Source organism: Oryctolagus cuniculus, chromosome 16 (assembly GCF_051225735.1).
Source record: "Oryctolagus cuniculus isolate XC-2025 breed Fujian yellow rabbit chromosome 16, ASM5122573v1, whole genome shotgun sequence".
In the NCBI taxonomy this organism is placed as follows: domain Eukaryota; kingdom Metazoa; phylum Chordata; class Mammalia; order Lagomorpha; family Leporidae; genus Oryctolagus; species Oryctolagus cuniculus.
In genome coordinates, this window is record NC_142882.1 from 81,085,474 (window position 1) to 81,098,048 (window position 12,575).

Here is a 12,575-nt window from a genome sequence, read left to right on the forward strand (position 1 = left end):
CGAAATATCAAATGAGATACATTCTAAAGCTGTGTAAATAGTGAAACACAACAGCAAGTATGTAGTGCCATCACTGTGGACTCCTACTTCTGAAATAATGGACTTCCTTCCTCTGGCACTAAACATTCTCGATCATTTGGTTTGGGGACCCCAGTCAGTCCTATGAATAGGCAGGGCTTCAGGGGGTTTTCCACCCATTTTTACAAAGCTTTAGTACAATAAGTCCCTATCTTGATCTCAACCGCATTTAATGAGGTCAATGTGTTTGCAGGCTTCTTTTGGGCACAGTATGTTTAAAATACTGCTATTCCCCATGATGTCTCCACTTGTACATTCTTCTGTATTTACCATACTTCATCCATTGTAGGACACGCTAATTCCACCACAGCTTCATTACTTAACCATCCTCTCTGCTGGAGAACTTCCCCTTAGGTATTATATAATCATTCTAGAAATACCCTGTTCTTTTGCTCAATTTTGGAAAACAGAATTTATCTTATTCTAAATTTCATTATTCTTAATTGGTTCTGGTCTAGAAGCATTTTTTCTCCTAAAACTTTACAGTGTCTTCCTTTATGAATTCTGAATAATAATTTATTACTAAATTGCTGTTGAGTGACCCTTTTTTGGGGAAAGGTTTAAGAGCTGAAGTATCATACATGTAGTCTACATGTTATTTTGGCACCAAACCAATTTATACAGAGTGTTTTGCGGTTGGTGTACATATTTTACCAAATACTGAGATCAGATCCTTTCTACTTTCCTGATTTTCAAAAACAGACCAATTGTTGGTACATCATTGTTGAAAAAGTCAACAAGAAATCGTGACCCACAACACTACTGGATAAACATGGGGGTGAGAGTGGGGCTCCCTGAGCTGAGACCCAAGGAGACCCAGCATGTATTTCTACCTCTGACCGCAACTTGTGGGATTTTTTTCTTTAACACCTGTGAACCTCAGGTCCCTAGCCTTACAAGGGGACAGAGGGACTCGCACCTCAGACATTCCCTTTGCTTGAACAGGGACAGCACAACTGACTCCATGCACACTGCGAGCCCCAGCAGCCCGGCAGTTCTCTTAGACAGCAGGAAATCCCAACACCTTCGCAGAATCCTCCGTCGGTCCTCTCTGATTCTGCTAGCCTGGGGAACCTCAAATGTCGACGTGCGTTTTCCCCTGATCTAGGGTTGCCATGGTTCCACAGAGCCCATGTAATCTCCAACATGGATGGAAGACACGGCGTTTTGTTCTGTTCTTTAATCAATGCCAAGTCTGCCTTATAACAACAACAACAGTCAAGGCTCACTGTACCAGGGGCCTGGGAGCCACCCCGCTCTGTGGATGGGGTCAGTAGGCAAGAGCAGGCGGGAACAGTGATCCTGGGATTCACAGGGAAGCCTCTCAGGGCCACACGAGCTATTAACTATGAAACAGCCTCATGGAAACACATCTTAACCGTATGGTGGACAGTTGGGTGACGTTAGAGAAAGCTGATCACAGGTGAGAAAATTACTACAGCGCTAAGAACCTCTCACCCGTAAGGCTGTACCACCACAAGCATCCTGAGGACAGTGACAGAAGGAGACACTGGTGTGAGGGACAGAGAAAGGAAGGGGGAGAGAGACTACTTTGAAAAGACAGAAGACCTTGGCACCTTGAGGGGGAGGGGAGAGAACAGGATGCAGTTGCGGTCAAAGAAGGAAAGAGATTTAACTTCCGGCTTCTTGGAAGAGAGAGTGAAATGGCAGCAGACGATGGGAAGAGCAGTCTCCAAGGTTAGTGTCATTGCATGTAACACACGTGTGCACTTGCACATGCACACACACGCCCACGTGCACTTTGCAGCATTGCTTGTCATGACCATCGGGTGCTATGGGAGGAAGCGAGGTTAAGGCACAGCTCAGAGGAGACATGCAGGCTGAACACGGACGAGTAAAACTGGTCTTTCACTGTTTTGATGATTGTTCTTTTAAAAATTTCTCGAATTTTGTTGTCCTTTCCAAGGGAGAACCATGTGAAATTCTGAGATAAAATGGAGCAGTGGACAGGAGAAGGCTGCTGCTTCAAGGTTCACTTCACCCTCTCTCCCCTACACTGGCGTTGTGGCTTCCTAAGGGCTCTGCTCTGGCCCCCACTTCTGAGTACAGCAGCCAAGGTGACCCTACCGAAACGCACCCTGGCTCACGTGCTCCCTGTTCCAGCTCTTCCAGCGCTTTCTCCCTGCCACAGAGTGAGTGAGGATGGAGTCAGGGCAGCCCTCGGGGTCCAGTCCCTGCTGCCTCCTCTCCTTCCCCGGGCAGCCTTTGCACCTCATGTCCTCTCTGCCCTCTCCTGTGTCCTCCGGCCACAGCCAGCTTCTCAGTGCTGCCCTCTTTGCTTACCTGACCTGAAATGCTGCAGTGCCCTCTTCCCTGGCACTTCCTGCACGCTCCTCTTCTACGGTCCTCCCTACCGCCTGATACACTACCCGCTTACTCGCTCCGTGACGGTCTATACTGTCTGCTCGCTCTGACACACGCATAGGTTACTTGCTCTGTGATAAGCTGTGTAGCTTACTTACTCTGTGTCTCGCCTGAGAGGGATCTTCTGTGTTCAATGAAACCTTCCCAGTCCCTAGACACGCAGGTGGTGCTCAACAAAGACGGTTGAATAAACTGATTTAACTTATTCCATAGAAATTCAATATAAACATAAGTTAATTTCAAAATAGCTGTTTGCTAATTAGAATATGTTAAAACAGAGATTCACCATTTTAGATTCAGGATCATAATCATAAAACAATCCACTTGGAAACTGAATTGTGTTTTCTTAGACAGATATACGTAGCAAAATTTATATATACAAGTTTATCTAAAGCAGGAACTACACTCTTTTGAAAACACCAAGCGGTTTTCTTCTTGAGGCAAAATGCATTCAGTTAGGCAAGTAAAGGAGACATAAGGGTGAGGACTACTTTCACTTGAAAATGTCAAAAGATCATTTGAAGAAATCCCAGACAAGTGAAAGTGTTTCATGTGTAAAGGAATACTTCCTGTAAAATAAAAAGAATTCCTAGCAATTGACAAGGAAATAATACACAATTCTACTGTACACCGAAGATAAAGCAGTTGGCGAAAAACACAAACAGTTCACAGAAAAGCAAATGCAAGCAACCTGGAACAATGTGAAAACACCTCAACCGCATGGTAAAAAAGAGCAAATTTAAACTGCACTGAGCTTTCTTCTGTCATCTAACTGGCAAAATCCAAGTCTGGCCACGCGCTGTAGAGGGGCGAGGCAGTACGGTCCGCGTTGCTGGTGACAGAGCGATGGGCACCAACCCCCTTGGACAATGCAGTCCTCAAAATTATAAATCACTGCATGTCCAGATTCTTTAGCTCCATCTCCCCTAAATTATCCGTCAGATATACTTGCGTCCATGCCAGGTGTACGTGTCTACCTATGTACGAGGTTACTCTTGCCATTAATGTTTATAGAAACCAAACACTGGAAGCAACCCAGATGTTCCTGGATAGGGGACAGACTGAATCCACACAACACAGAATGCAGTTCCAAGACACGAGACGGAAGCCGCAGTGGCCTCCTTTGTGAAGTGACACGAGCAGGCCTGCAAGATGCATTCATGAGGAAAACAAAATACAGAATTGTGTTCAACGAGGAAACAATCAAAATACGTACACCTGTGATTTCTTATGTTGACAGAAAGGCCAGAAACATAAGAAAGTAACAAACTGGGGATCTGGGGAGGGGGCAGATAGGGAGCAGAGGTGGGGGAAAGCTTTGTAGCATGCTCCTTTTCATTTGGCTTGAATTTTGGGACTGTTTAAGTTTATTCGCTACTAAAGAATTGTACAAAGTCTGTCTTTATGGTTCAGACTGCTCCCTCCCTGAGACTTTCTAAGGCACTGTCTGGGCAGAACATGGAGGTGGGAGGAGGCAGGTGGGCCCTAGCACTGTTCTTTGCCTCCCATGGGGATGTGTGTCTCCCTTCCCTGGCTTATAAGGTCCAGGAGTCACAGACTCAGGCTCTGCTAGGAGCTGGGTGCTCCATTTAAGCACCACTGGCACTCCCGGAGCAGCTTCCTTCGCCTCAGTCTCTTGTCTCATCCCAGCAGCCCCACCAAGCCAGCTCTGCAAGCACTTGTCACAGCCACTGGGATCCACCAGTGCCAGGCTCTGCCCGTGACATCTCTTGCTATCTGCAGCTCCACACCATCTAAGTGTGTTCTTCTACAACCCCACGCCTTCTGCGCATTGCACGTCTGCTGTGGCAGTGACACATAATGAATCACACCAGGTTCCAATCTGTGTGCGTCCAGCTGAAGAGTCACATAAGTAGTCCAGTTTCAACATCCAATATAACTTAGAGCACCAGACGTTTATTGAACACCAAATGTGTATGATGTACACACAGTCCTAGGTCACAAGGGGTTCACAATCTCTTCGCTTGAGCACTGCATTGCAGTACTTCCCAGAACACATTTAATAAATGCTTTTGTATGTGAGTGATAAAGGTAAGTTCTAGTCACATTAAAATCAACACACTGGGCCCAGCGCCATGGCGTAATGGACTAAGCCTCCGCCTGCCATACTGGCATCCCATATGGGCACTGGTTCATGTTGCGGCTGCTTGTCTTCTGATCCAGCTCTCTGCTTATGGCCTGGGAAAGCAGTGGAAGATAATCCAAGTACTTGGGCCCCTGCACCCACGTAGGAGATCCAGAAGAAGCTCCTGGCTCCTGGCTTCGGATCTGCCTAGCTCCAGTGGTTGTGGCCATTTGGGGAGTGAGCAAGTGGATAGAAGACCTTTCTCTCTATCTCTCCCTCTGTCTGTAACTATACCTCTCAAATAAATAAATAATTCTTTAAAAAAAAAAAGTAACAAATTACCCCATGGTGTCTAGTCCAGAAACTTAGCAGGCCAAATGTCTATCTAAATTGTTCCTTTCTGCATCTAACTCGATTCATTAAAAACCGTCTTTAAATTCTCCTGTTCTATTTCACCAGGTTTTAAAATGTTAGGTCCAAACATGGGGAAGCTAACCTTCTTTAAAAGCTAACAACTGCAATATTTATAAAGTGCTGTGCTCTTCACTGAGACTTTATTAGGAACAAGTAGACCCATTAGGGGATTCTTCTTGCTTGGTTAAAAAGTAAATAAATAAAGAGGAACCCCTCTTAAACTGTTAAGTTCTTACAGTCTTTTGGAACATAGAAGTCATTGAGAATTTTTGGTGAAAGTACAAAGAGTCTTTGGGGCAGCTGAAGAAGATAAAAGAATGCTCAGCACACTGCACACTTTCAGAAGAAAAATATTAAGAGTAAAAATAATCTCCCCAACCCAGCCATTCTTTAGACTTGATAATTTATTCCTGATGGTGCCCCAACAGAGGGGAGGAGGACCAAAAGAATATTCCGGCACCTTCCCTCTAGGATAATGGGCCACCAGATCTTCCAGAAAATCCCTTCCAGTAATTGTAGTAATTGTAGGCCTGCATTTCATAAACTATGTTTTGTAACTGAGAAAAGAATCCAGCGACCAACAAGAGAATTATTTTATGTTTAATTCACTCCTCTCATTTTATTTACTGAATTTCCGATTGCTAACCTTCCACTCCTCCTAATAAAACTAAACCAGGCGAGTTTGAGATTTTAAGTGTAATTATTGAAACTGAAAGTTTCATGACTGCCACCTGCTGGTGACATGGAAAGTGACAACTTTTTTTTTTTTTTTTTTTTTTTTTTTTTGACAGGCAGAGTGGACAGTGAGAGAGAGAGAGAGACAGAGAGAAAGGTCTTCCTTTGCCGTTGGTTCACCCTCCAATGGCCGCCGCTGCCAGCGCGCTGCGCTGATCCGATGGCAGGAGCCAGGAGCCAGGTGCTTTTCCTGGTCTCCCATGGGGTGCAGGGCCCAAGCACCTGGGCCATCCTCCACTGCACTCCCTGGCCACAGCAGAGAGCTGGCCTGGAAGAGGGGCAACCGGGACAGAATCCGGCGCCCCAACCGGGACTAGAACCCGGTGTGCCAGCGCCTCTAGGCGGAGAATTAGCCTAGTGAGCCGCGGCGCCGGCGTGACAACATATTTTTAAAGTTTTACGTTTTCTCTCAGATTTCCAGTTTAGAGGTTTACATATTTTACATTAAAAAGTATCAAACACTGTACAAACTCCAATAAAATGTGATGTTTCCTTTTTTTACAATTTGAAACTTTTCCTAGTATATTATTATCCAACATGACACAGATTGTAGTACCCCAATTTATCATCCGTGACAGACGTGGATGCTAGGCTAACTGATGACGAAACAGAATTCCTGCATGAGCAGTCAAATCCAAGTAGATATGGTGACACCGTCTTGGAGGGATGTCAGTGAGTCTGTCTTACTGACTCACGAATGAACTGTGAAAATGGAAAGGGCAGCTCCACACATGGATGCGATACACAGTGGCACAAGTAGCCAGGGTCTCCCCAGGCAGTGTGTGACTCGAGTGGGACATCTGTGCATCCACCCTTGCGTACAGGCGATTTGTAGTCAGTGAAACATACCTGGCTTAAAATGCGGCAAAGAATGGACTCCAGGCCACGTGTCCTCGTTTGGGGTTCCAAGAACCTGGTGGGGAGCAGGAAATGGTGGAAACAGACTTATTATTTCTGAAGCACTCAGAAGCCTCAGGTGTAGAAAACAGTTCACTGTATGTAATGAAACTCCAGATTTCTTTTTTCCATTATTATGTGCCAGAGATTTTATTTCAGCAAAAACAGATCCACCTAAAGAGCCACCCAGGATGAATCTCTGTGTCCCACAGCTAAACACGGTGAGACAAGTTAAATCTGCTCTGTTCTGTCAAGTCCAAATTTAACAAGCAGGCTAAGGAACTGAGTGGTGAACTGTGGTCTCACAGAGCTAATGCAACACGTGCGCCATGCGTCCCTCCATATCCTCCCACAAGCCTCTGCCCTTCACTCACTGTCACACAGCCATCACTCAAGTCCTGACAATGGTACCATTGCATCCCCACGCTCTGGTCTGAGGAAGCGCGCTCAACAGCTTAGCACGCTCGGATTCTCCCACGGCAGCCAAAATCTCTCACTATGTGACTTACAGATTCTTCTTTGCCAACTCCCTGTCATCCTGAGACGCTGTCCTTTTCCTTTCCAGACTTCTACCTCTCTTCCCCCTCTGTGTTTTCCACCACCGCGGTGTTGGAGCTGGAGGAAGGAGTTGAGGATCATCCAAGCCCACACCCAACAGGGCACAGTTCCTCTGAATTTTCAGTCCCTTGTGCCACTGCTCTTACACTTAACCATTGTGATCAGCTACTGACTGAGAACACCACACTGGAAGGGCTGGAGCCCGGATGCTGATGGCAGTCCCCTTGGGTTCAGTCCTTGCTCTTTAACTTACCTAGTGTAACCCTGGGCATGACATAACATCCCCAAGCCCCAATATCTACACTCGTAAAGTGGGCAAGAATGACAGCACCTCGTCTGTGTGAACAGCACTTGCTTGCAGTAAGCACTCTAAATACCAGATGTTACTCAAAACACCCATGCACCCACAGAGAACTGGGTCAGGTCAGGGAGGCGCCCACCACATGGAAGAACCTAAACCACGCACTTTTCCCATGCTGACTCCAAGTTCAAGGGGGTCAGTGCCAGATGCTGTCATTCAAACTATGACGGGCAAACATGGAGATAGCAGGAGAAGCAGCCAGAGGTTGGCAGAGGAGGAGGGAGGGCAGGCACTACTGTGAGGAGACGGAGCACAGGCACCTGAGGATTAGCAGGTGCTGCTCTGCTGGGCAAAAGGCATCGCCGAGCCCTGACTACTGATGCACTGGGGTAGCAGGGGTCAAAAGGTGGCACACACAGTGGGTGCTTTAATCAGGGGACTGAGGGGGCAATGTGTGTCACTATGTTCTGCACCGACGCTGAGTCTGCAATCAGCAAATGAGGTAACAGTGTTCTTCTGACTTCCTAATTGGTCAACTGTGCAACATGTTAACAGTAACAATAACAGCTAGACCGACCCAAGGGAGGTTGCACTAGGATGGGCTGGGTAGGAGAGGGAAGGAGATAGGCGGGGAGGCAGAAGAGTTGTCGGACAGGGAAAGAGAGCAAGTCCTTGTCTCTGACACGGACGACTGCACTAGCAGTCTCTGCGCACAAGGCACTGCCCCTTCCTTCTTAATCATTCCAAGCATTCTTTCCAGAGAAGGACACAATCAGGTTTCTGGGCAGCACACACAGCTCCTCTGGGAATGCTCCACTTCTCACACTGAATTTTGCATGAAAGACAAAGAGATTCCATGGAAATAACTGTAGCATTTCAGCTCAGAATCACCTCCTGGACACAGGGACAGGTTACAGGCGAGGGGAGGCAGACCCTCGGAATGTTTTATAAACAGTGAAAAGTCTAGCCGGAACTTGACCCCTGCTCTCTTGCTCCTAATAAAAACACCACTGTTAACTGGGCTGTCCCCGCTCCCACAACGCCTGCGTGCACCAAGCTCTTTCCTGGGCATTATCCCCACCCATCTCCAGGGCTGGGTTTCGGGGGAATTGGTCTCATAAAAGCTACCAGGAAAAGCACATACGACTTTTGTTTCAATTAGAGTTGACTATTGAGATTCCAGACCTCAAATTCTTCTCCTGCCCGCAACCCTGGACCACTTTGCACAGGAAACGCAAAGTGGATAGAAAGTTGGAAAAGGAGAAAGAAGAATTAAAAATTGATTCTGTTTCCTGTAAAAGCCTTTTTGGAAGGGGCGGTCTGAGTTAAATGAACGATTAGCAACGATGGCCTGGCAGCCTGTGCGCCAGGGAAAGGGAGCGCGAGGTGTCTCTGCCGCCAGAGTACCATTTGTTTTCATAGGCAAAAAAATTCCACTAATGAGACACTTTTAAGTTGGAGAGAGAGTCTTTCTTTCTAAGTCAAAACTAGTATTTCGCAAGTAAAACAGTGAAGAAAGAACTGCATGCGCCACGCCATCCCTATGCAGAGTGTGGCCTCCACACGCGTGAACCCACAGGGGACACAGTGAATTTAGCAGGTTCACCAGGCAGTGTCACCTTGCACCCATGCGCCTGACCTATCCCCCTCCCTGTGGCGATCATCAGGCTGACACCACGTCCTCAGGATGTGGGCTCTGCTTTGAGGTGCGCTGCTGGTTTAAGGAGGCAGGAGAACAGGGGCGGTGATGAGCCTGGGACTGGTGGGGTGCCAGGAGCGAGCCCCGAGGTGGGCGGTAGAGACACCATGTCCAGGTACAGAAGGGGAGGGAGTGGCAGCCGAGCCTTTGGGTGTGAGGAGTTCCACACACTGCAGGGCTGTGCCCGCCCAGTGCCTTCTCACCCTTCCCACGGGGGTTTCCTCCTCTCAAGGACCTGCCCCTGACGTGGCCGCAGCACCCTCATATCTCTCCAGATTCAGCTCCAGCGTCACCGGTTCCTGAAACTTTCTGGACTCTGCTTCCTTGGGCTCTGCGTGCTTTGTGTGTCTGTTTACTGGACTTCAGCACTGCCTGGTTGTCATCTGCCTCTCCCACTGGACCACGGACCTCAGAGTGGACAACAGGATGTGTATCTTCACACCCACAGGGCCTACGGCGTGTCTGACAGCAGAAGCGCGCTGGGTAAATGTGGACTGCCTCGCTGAATGAATGAATGAATGATTAAGGGAATGCATGAATGTGTCTGGATCACCTGGTGAAGTTCACCTGACTGGACAAAAGCTGAATTATGGCGTGGGAAGCCGAGGACAGGTGCTGAATCCAAGAGCCTGCGTCTCCTCTCTGTTCCTGGTTTTCTCAAACTGTGGGCTACTTGGGCCATTCAGGGGCGCGTACAATTCCCTGAGAAAGTAGACAGGGGCACCTGAGGGCAGAGCCCGAGCCTGTCCCTCCACCTTCCACGGAGCACGTGAGAAGTGCTGGCTGGAGTAAGAGGCGGATGGCAAAGGAGCAGGGAGGGGGAAGTCATTTGCAAAGGATGAGAGAGGAAAGGAACACATCGGAGGGAGGTGCACAAGGTAGAGACACATCTGGTCTTGTGAGACAAACCCCTGTTCCCTCTGTCCGTGTGGACCTGCGCACGGCGAGTCCCAGCGTAAAGCGTGTGACTTGCTGTTTTTAAAGAGAACAAGAAGCTGTTAGCGGACATAAAAAATGCAGGAGATGAAGCAAGCGTGTGGGTGGAAGGCAGTGCGTGAGGTTAGTTCTTGGCCACGCAAACGACGTGAGTGCCCCCAGGGTGAGGTGGCCAATGTACGGGATGTGTGGAAATCCAGACACAGAGCCTCGGATGGACTGGGACACACACTCAGAACCCTCCGAGTATGCTTGCTGACAAAGATAACACTCAGAATGGCCTCACGCTGCCCGTCCATACACCGACGCCAGCCAGAAGGGCGCCTCTGTTAAGAAAAGCAAGGCAGGGACTCGTCTCCTGGGTGCTGGCAGGTGCAGCACAATCCTGCCCGTCACAGCCCCTGTGTTAGGTGGAGACAGTCACCAAGGAGAGGGCCCTCCACGGCAGTATCTACTCTACAAACAAGAGAAAAAAAGGGAACTCCAGACTTCGGGAGCACAGAGTTCAAGAACCAGTGTTGTCACAAAGATCTACCTTCCCCTCTTCCAAACCACTCATGTTTGCACAAGTTCTCGCATTTTCCAGTCTTTGCTGCGGCACAGGCCTTGTGTTGCTGGAGGCAGGCCTGGGGGACTTCTCCCAGAATGCCTGGGGTGTAAGCAGAGCTGGGAGAGCCAAAGTCCACCCTGTCCAGGGGACCGAGGAGTCTGCTCAGAGGGCTCTGGCCTCCGTGATGCAGCTAATGACGGGCTCCCAAGTGTGTGCTGAGGAGACGAGGTGGGAGGTGCTGGGCTCCCGCTTCAGGGTCTGAGGTTTGTACGAGCGCTGCTCCAGTGTCTGGGGAATTTAACAGACTGAGCTGCGGAATCTGGGGGAACTGAGAGAAGCCAAATAACTGAAGGTACTTTAATTAACTAATTAAGTAGAAGGCAGAGCGACGGTGGGTTGGTGTCAGGGAAAGACAGGGCGATCTCCCATCCACTGGTTCACTCTCCAAATACCTATAATAGCTGGGGCTGGCCAAGGCGGAAGCCAGGATCCAGGAATGCCATCTAGGTCTTCCACATGGGCAGCAGGAACCCAAATACCTGGGCCATCATCCATTGCCTTTTCAGGCACATTAGCAGGAAGCTGGATCAGAAGTGGAGAAGTAGGACTGGCATTGTGGCTCAGCAGGTTAAAGCCCCAGCCTGCAGTACCAGCATCCCATGTGGGCTCTGGTTTGAGTCCTGGTTGCTCCACTTCTGATCCAGCTCCCTGCTCATGCACCTGGGAAGGTAGTGGCAGATGGTACAGTCCTTGGGCCCCTGCACCCATGTGGGTGACCCAGAGGAATCTCCTGGCTGCTGGCTTTGGATTTGATCAGTTCCAGCAGTTGTGGCCATTTGGAGAGTGAATGAGCAGATGGAAGACCTCTCTTTCTCTGTGTTTCTACCTCTCTCTGTAACTCTGTCCTTCAAATAAATAAAATAAATCTTTGGAAAAAGAAAGTGGTGGAGCCAGAATTTGATCCAGCATTCCAGCATGGTTTTTAAACCAAAAACTGTGACGGTCCACACGTAGGCCATCTCTAAAATAATGATTGCTGCACAGCTGTATCACTTTCAGTTCTAGGAGATTGGGGGGGGGGGGTACTCAACGAGAAATCCTAAAAGAAGCTTGTGAAGTGCCCTGGCAGATCTGAGCTGAGACATTACACTCTCGACTCTGGACAGATGACGCAGGGTTCCAGAAGAGCCAGGCTGCTTGTGCCGGCTCCAGCGAGGCAAACAACCACCGAGTGGAAACGTACAGCAGCCGTGTGGCACTTAGGATTCCCTCAACAGCACAGTGGATGTGCTATGGACAGGGCAGGCCGAAGGTGAGAGCAAAGGTGTTAATGCCTCGTGGATGCAGGTGACAAGGAAATTTTAGAGGAGAATACAGTGGTAGAAAAGGCAGCAGAGTTTGCAAAAACAGATGTTAAAAGCAAAGATGGAAGTAGCGGTGTGGGGAGCAACCAAGACTAGACTAAATTACTGGAACTGCTAGGACTAATTCTGTGCATCTGATCTCCCACCATATGGCGCTGAGAGAGAGTAAACAACTTCCACACAGCTGTCTCACCAATTTGACTAACAAGCTGCAGGAGCTGATCCTGCCCCTGATTGGAGGAGAGCAGCGTGCTCAGCGCGTGGGGAGAGAACGCCAGCAGAGTTGGGATTGGTGGAAGAGGAATATAAAGGAGGAGAGAGACAACATGCACCAGGACACCTGAGGAACATCTGAGCAGCCCCTGAGAGAGCCGGCCGGCGGTGTGCCGCTCCTCTGTGGAAGCAGGGAAAGAGGCGGGGGTGCCGCCCCTCCGCGGAGGCGGGGGTGTGGGGTGGGGTGGGGTGGTGGTGGCAGCAAACCCAGGACGGTGTCGTTCCTCCATGAGGGGGGGAGCAGCAGCAAACCCAGGAAGGGCTGGGAAAAGAGAACAGTGCAGGGTTCGGTGTCGTTC

General features: G+C 49.0%; 1 protein-coding gene across 6 annotated transcripts in view; it reads right to left on the reverse strand.

Moving 5' to 3' along the window:
* CDK14 (cyclin dependent kinase 14) overlaps nucleotides 1–12,575 on the reverse strand; it is a 724,945-nt gene that overhangs the window by 152,373 nt on the left and 559,997 nt on the right. For all 6 annotated transcript variants that reach the window (XM_070058421.2, XM_008261493.5, XM_051852767.3 and 3 more), the window contains one exon: nucleotides 6,548–6,611. In XM_070058421.2, coding sequence (XP_069914522.1) covers nucleotides 6,548–6,611 — 64 coding nt within the window. The remainder of the gene's footprint in view (nucleotides 1–6,547; nucleotides 6,612–12,575) is intronic.